Below are 15,982 nucleotides of genomic sequence, written 5' to 3'. Positions count from 1 at the left end.
TACATCGACGACTTCTCCAACACTGCTTCCTCAACTCTTGAATTTCAACAAGGTTGCTTCGGTAATATGGGGATCTAGAGTCGAACTCTGCTCGCGACGCGCCGCCGATGCTTGCAGAAGGAGGGCAATGCTGGTTTCATGAGTGATTTGCTTGTAATTTCATATACTTTCAAGGCTATTCATGCATTGGTTAGTACTATTTTTATAATTAAAAATGGAAGGAGAAAATTGTACCGAACCATAAATTTGAACATTTACAAAATCAGTTCATATTACAAAGAAGGAAGTTATAAAGAAAGCAATTTAACATCAGTAAAATAAAAACAATGAAAAAAAAATAGAGAGCGACCAGCGAACACAATAGTGTGTGGGCTAAGCTAGGGAGCGGCGAAGCAAGTGGAACAGTCGACCCGGCCGGCCTCCCCACCTGAATCCAGAATTCCAGATCCCTCTCCGCTCCGCTCTCCTCACCTACCTACCTCGTCGCCACGGGCAAAACCCCCGGCCGCTCTCCACCCTGAGCCGCCGAGCCGAGGCGCCGATGCAGTCGCCGGAGTCCTCCTCCTCCGCCGCGCCGGTCCTCCTCAACATCGGTCCGTCCCTTATTCCTCGCTCCCGTCTGGCCCACGCGGCCGCGAACTCGAGGCTTATCACTGCGGTGTTGTCTGTGGCGCAGGGGGGACGAAGTACGCGACCACCGCCGAGACGCTCACGCAGCGGGAGCCCGACTCCATGCTCGCCGCCATGTTCAGCGGCAGGCACACGCTCCCGCACCACCCCACCACGGTACGGTCCCTCGACGGCGCTCCCTGCCTCTCTCGTTGCGATTTTCCGGCTGCTGTAGGCTCAGAGGCTGAGTGTGGGTGCAGGGGGCGGTGTTCGTGGACAGGGATGGGAAGCATTTCAGGCACATCCTCAATTGGCTAAGGGACGGTGCCATCCCGGCGCTCTCGGAGTCCGAACACCACCAACTCCTGCGAGAGGCGGAGTACTACCAGTTGCTCGTAATTGATTCAGAAACTCTCCATTGTACCTTTCATTCATTTATTGGGTTCTAGCTTGGGAATCAGCTGTAGTCACATACTGATGGTTTGTTTAGGGTTTGGCTGATTACATTAATGAGAAATTGGCTTCCAAAAAGACTGAGAATTCGTGTGAGGCTGAATTGACACGCAAAGATGTGATCAAGTGCATTCAAGCCCAGAAAATCAGATTTCGTGGCCTGAATCTATCCGGCCTTGATCTATCTAAACTTGTAAGATTCTAGGAAGACTCTCTGCTTGTTGTTCTCTATTGCCATTACCGTTTACAGCTGCAATTCCTGTACTTAGTCAGCTTATCTTACATAGATGATAAAGTCAAAAAAGCAATTTTCCTTTTTCCTTGTTTACTAATTGCACTATTTTAAATGCATTTTTTGGTACTTTGCAGGACTTATCAGAGGTGGACTTCAGTTATGCGTGCATCGAGAGAACCAACTTTTCATGTGCTAATCTTCATAAAGCAAAATTTAGGGTATATCACATTATCACTCACACCAAGATTCTGCGCTGTCAGTTATCTTCTTTTGAAGTAGTTCAATCCAGTTTCACTAGCTAATGGAACTTTCCAAGATATTCTTGTATGTAATACGAAATACTGTATCATTAACGCGTTGCACTGCATGTTTTTTTGCAGCTGGTGGAAGCTGCACATTCTTCATTTGAACAGGCAAATTTACATGAGTAAGATACACCGTCGATCTTCTTCTGGTCTCGTCGATATTATCTAAGATGATATTTTCTATCTTTTTCTTTTTGTATGGGTGCCTAAGAAACTGGTTAATATCCATTTCCCTTCTTATATGCTGATTTTTGTTTGTATATGCTGTTTGTAAGTGCTCATTTTTGGATAATAACAGGTGTGAGCTTACTGGAGCAAATCTTCAAGACGCTGTCCTAGACAGAGCAAACGTTCAAAGCGCAAACCTGCAAGGTATACAATCACCTCACCCTACCCCAAATCATGTATTTAACTTGATCGCAGCTTATTTTGTATTTTTTTTTTGTTTATACACACTGTATATTGCTAAAGTAAATCTGAAGCTTCTCCTGTTTAAACATTTTCTTGCTTTTGTGACCACTGTATCACTAGGGCAGTTCTTTGTAACTTACCATCTTAGGGCATCTTCAAAGCCACGTAGGACTCCGACACTCCCGGCCCACCCAGAACCCCTCCTGGACCTGCGCCTCCATCCTCCCATCTTTCTCTGCATCCGTTTCCTTTCTTGCATCCGCCACCGCTTCACCACCCTGATCTCCCGCCACACCCTTGCTGGAACTCGACGATTCCGTCTCCCCCTTGCCCCAAAACAAGAAGCAGCTAGAAAGGATGTTGAGAGGGCATTTGGAGTTCTGCAAGCACGTTTTGCAGTTGTTCGTGGACCTGCAAAACAATGGGATCCGGAGACCTTGTGGGAGGTGATGACATGTTGTGTGATCATGCACAACATGATTGTGGAGGATGAGGGTGAGGATGCTGCCATAGCTCTTGAATTTGAGAACATGGGTGATCCTATCGAACTTTCGGACCAGAATCCGGCCACATTTGATGAGTTTGTTCAAATGCATCAACAAATTCTTTATCGAGCAACTCATGAGCAACTGAAGGAAGATTTGATTGAGGATCTTTGGGAGGTCAAAGGGGACAACTAGTACATACGTGCTAGTTAAATTCAAGTTTGAACCATTACAATTTGAATACTTTGTTGGATTGTAATATTTAAATTAGAACTACTGCTGCATTTGAACATTTTTTTATCTAAACTGGAACTAGATTTGCGGCTAGTTTGAGCGTGCGGACTTAAAAAAAACTGGGTGGCGGATGTATGCGGCTAGCTTTGGATGGCTGGCTCCTGCATCCTTGTCCGTGGACTGGTCCCCCTGTCCGCGGACGGATGCGGTGTGCGGTTTGGGGGTCAGCGTTGGAGATGCCCTTAAGCTGTCCTTTGCCCTCTCTTTCCCTTTGCGGGGTGCAAAAGTAGATTTAATCATATACTTGAAAAGATTCTTATAAGTTGCTATGGTTCACAAAACCAAGTATGAAGTGATTGATTTGCTAGACTAATTTTGCAGATGCATGCTTAACGGGATGTAGCTTCATTGAGACAGATGTCCGTTCAGCCCATTTACAGGTTTGCAAATTGTTGTGAGTAGTGTATTTCTTCATAAACATTCCCTGTTTTGTGTTTTGCTGCTGAAAGTCCCTGCTGACATAGTGATATATGAAGTCGCTGTTCACCATACAAAATAATCATAATGAACAACACCATACGCATAGCATTGTTTATAAGGCGTCCCACCTTAATCGCTTAGGCGGCAAGACGCCCTGGCAGCGCCTTACGATTATGTCTGCTTTAGGCACTTAGGCGTCAGGGTGGTTGGTGCTTATCTTACCGCCTTATAAACAATGACGCAAAGCATACTTCTTAGATGCTAATTCTGCCACTAGTGGCACTTATGTATATCTATTTTCCACCTCTGCAACGTGTGTAGCATCCGAAATATGTAAACAGAGTCCAGCACATGCCCAAAGTATTAGCTGCATGCAGGACATATGTTTTATCTATTTGTATTCATAGTTCCATGTTGTTCTTCCCTAGATAGTCACACGTAGAAGCTTCCTGTGGAGTTACTTTTAGCAACTCAAAAAGCATCAAAACTATGGGTGCCCGAAATTTGAACTTCATACAGGACAAATTTCTATCTTTTTGTCCCCACAGGTCCATGTCGTTCTTCTCTAGACAGTCACACATAGAAGATTTCTATAAATATTCTTTTTAGTAATTAGAAAACGTCAAAGTTTAGGTGTTGATTATTTCATTTCTTGTGTGTCTTATTGTGAATTCCAATGAACTTTCAGAATGCTAATCTTACGGGTGCCGATTTGAATGGAGCTAACCTTGAAGGGGCCAATCTCAAGGTAAAATAACTTCATCATAGAAATTTATTAAAACGAACCTCACCGCTACAGTCTGCTGATTATCTGGTTCATATCTAGTGTGGCACAATATCTTGTTGTCAAACTATTGTAGCAAATCTTAGTATGTTACACACTCTATATCATACATGCCTGTTCATCGTAAAGCTTGAATTTTAATTTTATGGATCTGTAGTCTGTCTTTACTCATGTTTGGAACTGAAGAGTTTGAAGCTTCCAGCTAAAATAAAGTGTGCTATCATCTTAAATGTTCTTCCGTACTAAGTAGTGTCATAATGTCAGCATATACAAACATCTATTTTTTAGGTAGAAATGTGACCTCCCTGTGGATCGAATGTGGCTGGGCAAGCTTACACCCGCGAGCTCTAGCTATCCAAGCCAGCGTTCAGTTCTCACAAACATCTACTCCCTCTGTAAACTAATATAAGACGTTACATCTTATATTTGTTTACAGAGGGAGTATTTATCAGGGCTTTCTTTAGTTCTCTGTAAGCATCTAACATTCACAGAAGTTAAAATGTACTAAGCTCAGTAAACTATCATAACATGGAGTCAGTACCCATCATCTTTGTCCAGAATATTGACTGTTCGATATGTTACGTAAGCCATGTTGTTTACTTATTCTGTTTGATGAAGCATGCATAAATGAAAAGACATTAGCGAAGTCAAACATTTTTTTCTGGTGTCTTACTTGACAATGTATTCGCATACTTGTCCTCACTATGTCATTCATACCCCTATGCTAAGCTAGTCTGGTTTGCAGGGGGCTAAGTTGTCGGGTGCAAACTTGCAAGGGGCAAATCTTCAGCGAGCCTACTTGAGAGAAGTTGATTTGCGTGAAACTGTATGTTGTCCTGTTTGCTATTTGCTTTACCTGGATAGTGAATTTTTCACTTCATGCATAATTTGACCAATTTATCTACTCCAATTATTTTGCAAATACAAAGAGCAATAATTTGTTATATATTCCTGTTTCATTTTTTTGTTATATAGGATTAGAAATCCTGAAGAATCTTGCCTTCTTTTGTTTATCTCCATCTTAAAAATTAAACTATGTCTGCTTTGGTAACAGGATTTAACTGGTGCTAAGCTTGGAGGAGCAAATCTTCTTGGAGCTATCAGATAGTACAAGAAGAGAGGCTGACATCATGTACACTTTACAAAATTGATCTGTCGCCTGCAATGTCTTGTGGTTTTGATCTTAGTGGTTGTGATGGAGAAGAGCAGTACGTCTGAAGAAAAACTCGAATGCAAATGGGTACGCAAACGTTCAGGCATTCGGTGTACCAAAACACATGCACGCCGGGGCAAATAGTTTCTTGCTGTCATGCCTCTCAGTGTTGATTGTTGTACAAAGAATTGTTACATCACACTCCGGCTAGAATTCGATGAGTCTGGCTAGTTGTTAATGTTAGATACCTGTGCTAAATCTTCATCGTGGCGCAAGGAATTCGATATGCGCACAGCTGTTGCATATGGGGATGCTGTATCTGTATCTGAATTGTTGGAGGAGGCTGGTGTATGATGTTTCTTCTGCGTGGATTGCAAAGTACACGTGGTGTATGCCTGGTTTGTGGATTGTTTCAGGTACTTGCGTTCTCAGAGCAGTCACATTCTCACACCTGTTTCGAGGCAAAGTCTTATCTTTTCCTTGTTTTGACAGCAGCAGGGTACTAGATATAGCGTATGTACAACCACCGATCGGATGTGTAAGTTGCAGGGACTGAGATCATATTTGCACGTTATTCAGGCCACGTATCTCCACCAGGGACTGAGATCATGTGGGGCGTGGTTGGTTGGTTGGTTGTGTGCATTCTCACCGACTCGGCCTCATCCATCGACCATTCTCATTGACATAGCCTTTGGCTGGGTCACATAACATGCCTGGAACCAAACACCAGCCATGCGTTTCGTCTTAGATAGGTTGAGGAGGATGCAGACACATAAACTATGTGTAAAACATGGTTTTTAGCCTGTATTCACCCATCTAGGCACAATTCAGTCACACATATAAGGAGGCAAAAAAGATATATGCAACCAAACACACCCATGCTAGCTTTTGGTGTTCAATCATCATTTGTCGTTGCCGTCTTAGCAGACGGATCCATCAATCTATATCGAGCATACAACATCGCCACAGAGAGGAGCAGTGCCCGCACCACCGCTCCAGTCCCAGACAAATTCGTACACCTGCCCATTAGTAGACGCCGCCACCACCTTTCCCTTGTCACAACGATGCTGTCTGTTCTTCCTCTTCACCCCAGGACGCTTTCTCGCTCCTCGCACCGTGCTACATGCATGCATCCACCACCTGTCACCGCTTGTGACCCTTGTTACATTTTCTGACTTTGGTTAAATTTTGTCTAGTTTCAGTGTGTTTTAATGTTCATCTAGCCCCTTAAGTGAAAATGTATCGATCCACTGAAGTGTGTTTTAGTATTCATGTCATATGATTAGATGGACTAACACTTTTTGTGCAAAAAAGGGACTAACACTTTAATTGAGTGATTCTCATGTGTTTAGTCACAATTGATGAAAAGGATGGAGGTGAAAAAGACCCCACATCCGGGTAAAAAGGTGTCCACTATTGCAAAAGGTAAGAGAATTTGGTTCTGGAATCGTAGGAAGGCCCAACTATTAAGCGGGGTTTAGGTCTTGTATAAGTTTGGGGATCATGATACACCATTTTCATCAAAACCCACACACAAAGCCATGTTAGAAAAGCCCATCTCAAACCCAACACTGGCATCCTCTCTGTATACCTCGGAACTCCAAGGGTCCAAGGCCCCCAGATCTCTAGTTCCAGCTGACATCGCCTTTGGACACCCCGTACTCCACCCCTGACCCCTGGATCTCCGGGGTACCCAATGACACCTTCTCTAAATAGGACGGATCTCCAGGGCTCCATACCCAGGATCTCCAGGATACCGACCCTCAGGTTTTGGTTATGGATAGGATGGATCTCTAGGGCTCCGGACCCCTGACCTCCAGAGTGCAATGCAAGTGGGGATAACAATTAAAAGGATTTAAAGGGGGTTATATATAAGCCACCCTTCCTCTACCTCTAGACTCAATCCTCAAAATTTGAGCCGCACCCCCCCATTGTTGAACTGAAAAAAAATCCCATTCCCCATTGATTCCTCCAATAAAAGTTTGAGGATTCAAAGAGGAACCCTAGATCTACAGTTCCACCAAAAAATAAATCGTGACCCCCCTACTTATGCTATACCAAACTTGTTACCCTTGGAGTTTTGGGAATCTTAGGTGGCAGGAGTCTTTCCTGGAAGTATCCTTGCGTGTGCTGTTTCCCGGTAAAGTTTGTAAAGGTCTGATGATTGCTTTCAAGACAAACCATCGGTGGTTTGAGGGTTCATATTAAACATTGGTCTCCTCTAGTAGTTTGACACCAAATAATCTTTGAATAGGTGAGGCTACAATTTACAGTAGATTGAGGAACCGAACAGTTAATGAAAATAAATCAAAGAAACAATCATACGTGTAGATGAGAAATTACATGTACAACGACACCTCGTCGATAATAATAGTGGTAGTCTATATGTCTAGAAATGATTTGATAATACTAGTAGTGTTTGTTCTAGTAGTCGAACTGGCGCCAGGTGGTGAAGGTTTGTCCAAACTGCCACCAAGCCGGCACGACATCCTGGAAGACAAGGTACTGGCCTCCGGTGGAGGTGATAGCGAAGCTGAGCGCCTGCCCCACCAGTCCCGAGAGGCAGTGCCAGTTGGCGCCCCAGTTCCTGGACATCGGGATCCACGCGGTGTTGGTCCCTTTCACCGACATGCTCTTAATTGACCCGCTCCCGGCGATGTTGGCCACGAGCACCAGTTCAAAGTAGTTGAAGCCGTTGATGGTGAACCGAACGCCGCCCTGCCTCCAGCACTTGACCTGCTGGTAGAAGACGGGGATGATGCCGGCACGGTAGATGCCGATGTTCTCCCAGGCGGGCTGTGACATGTCGAAGTGGTGTCGAGGAGGGTTGCACCACCCGCCGTTGTCGCTGGGGAGATCCCAGTTGGGAGGGCAGAAGTTGGTGGCGGACACGGTGATGGACGTGCCGGGCTTGCACATATCCGTCTTGCTGGTGTCGCAGATGATGGCGTAGCATTGCCCGCATGATGCACCGTCATTGAACAACGCCGTGCTCAGCGCCACGTTGTTGATCCCGTACCCTGCAACATATAGGTTCTCGTACCCACACGCGCCACCTAGATATTGCACATGCAAACACATTCAGACACGCACACACGCAATGCATTGCATGCATACCGTAAATTGTAATATTGGGAAAATTGATGGTGCCGGAGCAAGCCGGAATTAAGTCTTGATTAGCTAGCTTACCCATTGTGTCGGAGCCGTCGGCGCCGCCGTAGAAGGTGGCGGTGGCCGGGATCCAGTCGGAATTGGCCGGCGCGAAGCAGAACGCGAGAACGGCGGCGAACAGCTGTAGGAAGCGCATCCCAGCTGCCATCTTTCTGCTCGAGAGTCCCAGAAACATGGAGAGATGATTGAGCTTCTCTCGCAGCTAGCTAGCTTGGTAGATATTGTGGTGATCGAGGGTGGATTTGGAGGTGAGGAATGATTGCGACAATGGTGGTGCTTAAATAGGATCTAGCTAGCATATGAGATCGAGAGGAATGATTGTCGTCTTATAATTAACTAACATATGAGATCGCGGTTCCAACGATCGTATGGATGCAACCTCCACCGATGGACTTGCGCGCTCTAATCATTGAACGCAAGTCTGATCGGTATGTCGTTTCTTAATTAACTACATTCAAAATGATAGGTTAACTGAATACAACTAATTTAACATGCTTCCAGAGTCTAGTCTACTAAGTCTATAGCTTGTAGTAGCAGCAAAAGCTAGCTCGCTTTTGTGGAATTAGAGATGATTAGCGACTGTTCAATCAACGTATCAGGAGAAAACTTCTTCCTATACACTGATTGAGAGAAGATGCAACCGTTCAATTAAGGCATCAGTCGTATTTCGCACCAGATAATATGCAAACGTCCAATTTTCTTTGCTACCTACATTCGGAATGTACAATTTTCAACTGGATAGGCAAGTAGCTGAAAGCGAAAGCCGGAGTATTTTTACATTAAAAACTGTTCTTTAGGTAGTGCTGTAATTCCTGCTAGCCAACACTAACTAAAACTGTCTCTAACTGCAAGCCCAACTCTCTCCAAATCCTTGCAGCTCCACAACCGACTGTCGCATTCTAAACTAACTACCGTATATCGAGCAAACCATTGAAGTAGTCAAACAATATGCATGCATTGCGTCCTCTTGTTTGCTTCTTGTGGAGGCCAGACGACTAAACCAGCATTATTACTTGGTAGCCTAATTTACTTAGAGAAAACATGCATGATTACTTGATTAATGTACATCTTTCCTCAATAGCTGTATTATATATGCGGGTTATTCTTATCAGTTAGCCTGTTTTAATTACACTCGGAGTGCAGCATAAGAAACATGATAAGCATACCAAGGCATCAATGTGTATGCAAGCATATATTATTTACTTAATCCCTGTCAACTGAATGAGCCATATGATCAATTACAATCATGCAACTATACGACAGTTGTGTCTGCAACATAATTTCTTACGTGAAACTCTTCAGGCTGGTTTTGTTATATGAATACCATTAATTTTGCTTCATGCATCCAATGTCCATGCTAACTTAAAAAAACCATAAAGTTGATCACTTATTTGTGGAGAAAACCAATTAGTGTTCTAGGGTTTTCGGGTTGACCAAACTTTGCAAATTACTTGAAGGCCCCTTTGATTCAATGGGATTATTAAAGAATATTTGAATGCGTGTAATCCTCATAAATGTTCTGCTATGTGTTTTGCTATATTTGTGCTATCACAATTCATGCATGAATTATTTTGTTAAGATTCCTTTGTGTCAAATTTAATGAGAAAACTTCAATTAACTTCAATGCTTTGGAAATATTCATATGCTTTTATGTGGCACCATCAATAATTATTTGTTGCAAATTCTTATATTATCCAATTTTCTAGAATTTGTGTCCTATGAAGTGAAATGAAGAGGCCATGTAGCTATAAGGTTGGGCAAATTGTTTTAAGATCCAAAGATAATCTGTCTGCTCGAAGCATATTGAATGATCAAAACATTTCCAGTAACAACTCAAGCTAGACTTACCATTTTATTCTTTTAGGACCAATGAAAATGGTACTGTGTATCATCCAGTTATTTCATGAAGTAAATTAAAAGTACCAACTTTTTAATTCGACAGTCAAGTCTATGCGTTGATGAACTTCAGTCACCATCACCTTCAAACTGTATCACGGACCTGTTGATTAGACAACGATATCTACATTATAACCAAGTTGTCGATCATTTTCATGTATGTACAGCACCTCTGCCTTGTCAACAATACTTTTGCCTTGACGTCTGCACTCTAAGTATTAAACATGTAAGATATATTAAAACCACATCATTTCAGAAAAGGGGTTAACCTTGGCCAACTGCATAATTGTGATGCACACAACAATCATTATTAAAAAGTAGCAAACATGTAAACCAGTCAAAACAAAAAATAAAGATGCAGACCACAACCTGTCTAGAGTTTCATAGGGTTCCATAAAATCTTTTGGCAGCACATGCAGGAGTACCCATCATAACCATGGAAATCTCATCCTCGATCATTGCGATCCTTCACGGTTGAGAGTTCTCCAGCATGCAATCCATCTGTGTTTGGTATGAGGGAGTCCTCATCGCATCACGACGCTGAAATCGAAGAAATCCTCGCGGGCCTCAAGCCGCATGGGGAAGAAGAGGTCAAGCTCAACTTTTTGGGTGAGTTAGATCTGGTAAATGATAGTCGTTCGCTTACACTCTTTAGGTTTCATATGACTAAGCCCTTCCGCCATCCTGCGCTATTGAAATCGATGTGCAGTGCTTGGTCCCCAGCTCTGGATGTTGTCTTCAAGGTTTTTTTAGATAAAAGGCGGAGTACCCGACTTTCAATTAATAAAGCCAACAAGGCCAATATACATAATATAGTTAAAGGGTTACAATCCGAGCATAAGATCGATGTAAGTTACAAGCCATGTCAAAGATACATGGACCTAGAATATAACATAGACAAATGGCACACCCAACGAAGATACCAATGAGGCATGTTTCTATTGACGAAGTGAACATCATTAAGGTGGATCTGTACCGCTCGAGCTACCTTGCCACCTTTTCTCTTTCCCATAGGTCTCCACTGCTGAAAGATAAGGACACTTGTGTTGAGAAATTAAGCAATTGTTTAATTAATTTAATCCAATAATAAATCATGAACAATGACATAGGCAGTGCTAATGACATACTGAATTTTGATGATGTACACACGTACTAGGCAGATAGTAGAAACATCTATGCAAACCATTAGTATTGCACACATGAAAGTAAACAGGAGCGGTGTAAATGTGTTATACCCTCCAGTAGACCAGTCGGCCGTAGCAACAGCGGAGACGTCGGCCTCGTCTGCGATCCTCTTGTCCGCAGCAGCCTTCTCGGCAGCCGCACGGTCGGAGTCAGTGCTCATGGTGAAGACGAAGGTGACGCAGAAGTAGTTGACGTAGATGAAGTAGTTGAACCAAGGCGAGCAGTCGCGTAGGAGACGCTCTTCAAAAACCTAATCGCCTCTCTCCCGTACAGGATCTAGAGAAGCGGGGTTTCGGAGGCCTGCTCTCCCGTCAGCCATGTACGCGGTAGACGGGATGGGATCACCGAGGGCAGCAGTAGTGAAAGGAACGACCAGGGAGCAATGGAGGTGTGAAGCGCATGCAGGGCCGTTCTTGAGAGTTCGGGGGCCCGGGGCAAGACGGCTTAAAGGGGCCCTAAGGCCACATTTTTCTCTATTTCAATTGCAACTAAATTCTCGATGAGCTATAATTTGTGTTGCCTTGTCATGTTGACTATCCAACAAATAAAGGTCATAAGCATTCACAGAAAAATTGGTTGCTTTTCTCAATTGGCAATTATATTTTTTTATTAGGTTTGTGCCTACTCTAGTATTATCATCCTATTTTCACTGGGTTGTTCTTCAACAGTAACAAAAGGCATTTTTCAGAATTTCTAGTAGAAGTACTTGCATCAGTTGTTTAAAAATGTCAATATTTCCTTTATGAAAATCAATCAACTCATATGCAACTTTATTTTATTTACTCATTACCAGATGGATACATTCTAAATAACATCTTGATAATTGCCACACATACAAATGAAACAATAAATTAAAAACCCTGTTAATAAAATAAAAAATTGCTAACAAAGGCTCGGAACAAGGTACCTGGAGGGTAGAAGATTAAAAATTGCAAGATTTTGCTGCTTCTTATTAGCCATGACCAAAAATCCGAGCTCCTCTTTTCTAATCCCAAACAACAGAAGAAATCGGAGTGTGAGAAAGAGATATGTACGGTGATGATCTTCATCTTCATTTTTCGAAAAGGATGGATCTTCATCTTCATAAAACGAATGAACGACCTGTAAAGACTACAGAAAAAGAGGGATCTGCGTTGAAAAGGAGTTTGATTGAAATCTGAAAAATCTGTACTCGGGGTTAATTTCTTCTTCGACAGGAAATCTGAAAAGAGGAAGTTCCACTAATCACGGATAGCAGCAGAAAAATCACGAATAGAAGATATGGGCGGGGGCGGGGCGGGGGAGGAGGAGCGCGCGTGTGGAACACCTCTCCTTCCTTCACACCAACTCATACTAGTGGGAGAAGAGCTCACCTCATAAGTTGGTATACATCTCTCTCAACTAGCCATGTGGGACTAAACTTCCGCACCACTCAATTGACAGCATGGGCCCTTAGAGGTTTTCTGAAATTGTTAAGTGGGCCTGGAGCCCAACTAATATTCAGCAACTTGAATATGTAGTGAGCGGGCCGACTCGATATCTTTCTCTCAGTAGGCAGTTTGTTGCGGCTAGTCCAAAGAGCCCACACATGGCCCGTATGCCACACAATCCTTAGTATTTTACCCCAGGTATCGAGGAGGAGGAGAAGAATCTACTAGAATGAATGAGGGTCCCAAGTGCAGCTGAAACATTCCCAAACATAACTCCTTCATAATTTGGCTGGCGGACATTGGAACAGAATATGATCCACATCTTCTAGGGGCCCACAAAGAGCACTTGAACCATTCTCAGGTCCACGTCAGTTTTGAGGTTGATGGCCGAGTGGAGACGATCTTTGGTCACTTGTCAGAGGAAAATGCAAATTTTGTGAGGGACGACAGTGGCCCAAAGAGCCTTGGCCTAATGGATCTAGGGGCCACGGATAATTTTAGTGTACGTAGATTTGACCGTGAAGTAGCCAATTCACAAGGTCCCAGTGGATAATATCCCTATTGTTTGAAAGCTGGACATGACCAAGGTTGAGGATCAAGGTGTCCCATGATACCGTCTCCGTGTCGCTAGGATTTTAAGGAAGCCTAAGTTAATCTGGTTGTGTCGTAGCGCATCCTTGACAAGGATATAGGGGCCAGAAGCAGCCATGAGTAGATCTAGGTATTTGGCATAAAGCGACGTATCATGAAGCCATTTTGGTGAGCCGTAATTTGGTGTCAGCCATGTTTCCAATAGAGAACCCGTCACCTAAGTTAAAAGTATCTTTGCATTTCTGGATCTCATTCTATGATTGAGAGCCTTTTTTCCTCGAAGTGAAAAAGATGAATTTGGGTAGTATTTAACCTTTAAGAACTAAGCCAATAGACTAAAGTCATTTTGAGAAATCTTCCAAATCCACTTGGTTAAAAGGGTGAGGTTCATTTTCCTCGAATTTTGTGATGCCGAGTCCTCCATGTGCTCTTGGCTTAAAAAGGTCCTCGCAACGACCATGTGATATTTTTGCTTGATAGGGTCAACTTTGAGAAGAAGCACAATCTAAATTTGTTGAATTGGATGTGTGTCCTATCATCCAAGAGGAACGAACAAGCCCTTGTCATAAGACGGAATGGCCTAGATGCACATGTTCGTAAGGGTCAGCCTCGCCCTAGATGTTATGAGTTTACCTTGCCACAAATCAACACACTTTTCCACTTAATGGGTGATCCCAATCAGAGGTGAAGAGGAATTTTTCGGCTATGAGGAGGTTGAGGTAGCTAATGAGGAATTGAGTCAGCTTACATTTTAGTAAGTCAGCTTCACGTAGCCCCTGGTCGTGGTTCACCCTTCACAGTTCAATTTTTTTAAAGAAGGTTAGTGTTTTCATCAATACTGACATGTTTTCAATATAACTATATATTTAGAGGGCGTAATAATAGTTTAAAATAAAATCAATAGATTAACATTTATTTTTTATATGTGTAATTTTTTCAAATAATGAATATATTTTTATTATATAGTTTTGGATGTTTGTTTTCAAACAATGAAGATTCAAAGCAAAACAGCGAAGTTTGAGCTCAATGAAACATTTTTTTCAACATCTTTAATTAAAATAAATCATGCAATTAAAATTATACTGGTATGCACAAATATGCCTACAAATATACTTAATAACCTAAATTTGAGTTTTTTCTACCCATTTTGTCGATTATATCATGAACTTGTAGATAGAATTTTGATTATATCACGATCCTTCAACGAAGATGGTTCGGTCTAAGCAATGTACGTCATAATTTTTACGGAACCTTCTATTTTTTACCACGACATGTATGGATCATATAATGTCACCATGCAAGGTTTCATCTTTTTCAGACTTCATTTGCATTTTTTGATTGAAACAACCAATACGCTCCATGTTAGGGGTCGAATCTTGTCATCCTGATGTTTGGAATCCCACTTTTTTTCTTGTATAATGCCTAAACATAAAGTCTAGAACACAAAGAGGATTTTTCAACCCAGTTTTGGAAACTTTTTCATGCACTTGCAGTTCAAATTTGAATTAGATTTACTAAATGCCTAGAAGTCCACTAAATGACTTAAATATAACAAATGAACCCTGAAAAATGTGAAATTCTGACATGGAACATGTGATGTTGTATGTTGAGCATAGAAAAAAAATCAAGTTTAAATGATGCATCAATCGACACTTTGCGTTCAAACCTGCCTCTTTCCGCATCGAAACCAAAATTCCTTATCGAAGATGGTCCGCATTTCAAGCAGTGCACGTCACAGCTTTAGAGAAACCTTCTCAAAAGTTTACCACAACATATTGATGACATATGATACACCATGCCAAGTTTCACGTCTTCCTGACTTCTTTTGCATTTTTAAAAATTAAATAACCTACAAGCTCCATGTTCGGGGTCGAGTTTTGGCACCTTAACAATTGGAATTCATTTTGTTTTCTTGGATAAGACATAAACATGGATTCAAGAATACAAATAGGATTTTCAACCCAATTTTACTAACTTTTTTACGCACCTGCAATTAATGTTTGAATTCCATATTCACTAAATACTTAGAAATAAAGGAAATGAATTAAATATAGCAAATGAACTCTAGAAAATGCATAATTCTGACATGGAACATGTCACGGTGCATGTTGAGCGCAGAAAAAGTTTCAAAGTCAAATGTGAAGCAACCGACACTACTTTCTGCCAGCCTAATTTTCATTTAAAAATAGCAATACAAACTCTAAAAATTGCATAAAAGAATTCTTGAGAACAGCAGAAACATTAGCTTGAAAATGTATTTCCGCACATACAATTCATAAGAGGCAACCTGCTAGAAGTAGGTTTATACTATTACTTGCCTTCCGCCACAACAAGTTGCCTTTTACCATAAGGTGTCCATTTAGGTTCTCTAGTTTTGTTCTCATAATTAGGTGCATTCAGAAAATGCAAGAAAAACATGTTTATACGAGAAACTACATTTTAGCCAAACCGATTAGTTGGGATATAATTTTAGCCAAACCAATTATCAATTAACCAGTCTATCTCGAGAAGCATGTTTATATGAGAAACTTGTTTCTCGAGAAGATGTGTCTTTGCCGAGTGTAACACTAGGCAAGCCTTG

At 42.0% G+C, this 15,982-nt stretch overlaps 2 protein-coding genes across 2 annotated transcripts; one reads left to right on the top strand and one right to left on the bottom strand.

Annotated features, from left to right (window-relative positions):
- Window positions 1–410: 410 nt before the first annotated feature.
- LOC119284713 (FH protein interacting protein FIP2-like) lies at window positions 411–5,530 on the top strand. Its single transcript, XM_037563871.1, has 11 exons — window positions 411–593; window positions 677–786; window positions 870–1,004; window positions 1,100–1,255; window positions 1,432–1,515; window positions 1,678–1,724; window positions 1,901–1,974; window positions 3,114–3,172; window positions 3,901–3,960; window positions 4,742–4,822; window positions 5,051–5,530. The coding sequence occupies exons 1-11, from the start codon at window positions 542–544 to the stop codon at window positions 5,102–5,104; spliced, it is 912 nt and encodes a 303-aa protein (XP_037419768.1). The 5' UTR covers window positions 411–541; the 3' UTR covers window positions 5,105–5,530.
- A 2,043-nt stretch (window positions 5,531–7,573) lies between these two features.
- LOC119288587 (expansin-A19-like) lies at window positions 7,574–8,468 on the bottom strand. Its single transcript, XM_037568181.1, has 2 exons — window positions 8,339–8,468; window positions 7,574–8,205 (listed from the first exon to the last, which is right to left on the bottom strand). Exons 1-2 carry the CDS (start codon window positions 8,466–8,468, stop codon window positions 7,574–7,576), a joined length of 762 nt encoding a protein of 253 aa, XP_037424078.1.
- Window positions 8,469–15,982: the final 7,514 nt, after the last annotated feature.

This window comes from Triticum dicoccoides, chromosome 4A (assembly GCF_002162155.2).
Source record: "Triticum dicoccoides isolate Atlit2015 ecotype Zavitan chromosome 4A, WEW_v2.0, whole genome shotgun sequence".
In the NCBI taxonomy this organism is placed as follows: domain Eukaryota; kingdom Viridiplantae; phylum Streptophyta; class Magnoliopsida; order Poales; family Poaceae; genus Triticum; species Triticum dicoccoides.
Note: the sequence above shows the minus strand (reverse complement) of the source record. Positions and strands in the feature narration are given on the sequence as shown.

What these genes read in the sequence shown, in the direction of transcription:
- LOC119288587 (XM_037568181.1), bottom strand. Translation starts at nt 8,468, where the DNA reads ATGGCAGCTGGGATGCGCTTCCTACAGCTGTTCGCCGCCGTTCTCGCG. An exon ending in CGACGGCTCCGACACAATGG is followed by an intron (nt 8,206 to 8,338) that starts GTAAGCTAGCTA and finishes TGCAATATCTAG; the next exon opens with GTGGCGCGTGTGGGTACGAG.
- LOC119284713 (XM_037563871.1), top strand. Translation starts at nt 542, where the DNA reads ATGCAGTCGCCGGAGTCCTCCTCCTCCGCCGCGCCGGTCCTCCTCAAC. An exon ending in TTCATAAAGCAAAATTTAGG is followed by an intron (nt 1,516 to 1,677) that starts GTATATCACATT and finishes GTTTTTTTGCAG; the next exon opens with CTGGTGGAAGCTGCACATTC. An exon ending in GAACAGGCAAATTTACATGA is followed by an intron (nt 1,725 to 1,900) that starts GTAAGATACACC and finishes GGATAATAACAG; the next exon opens with GTGTGAGCTTACTGGAGCAA.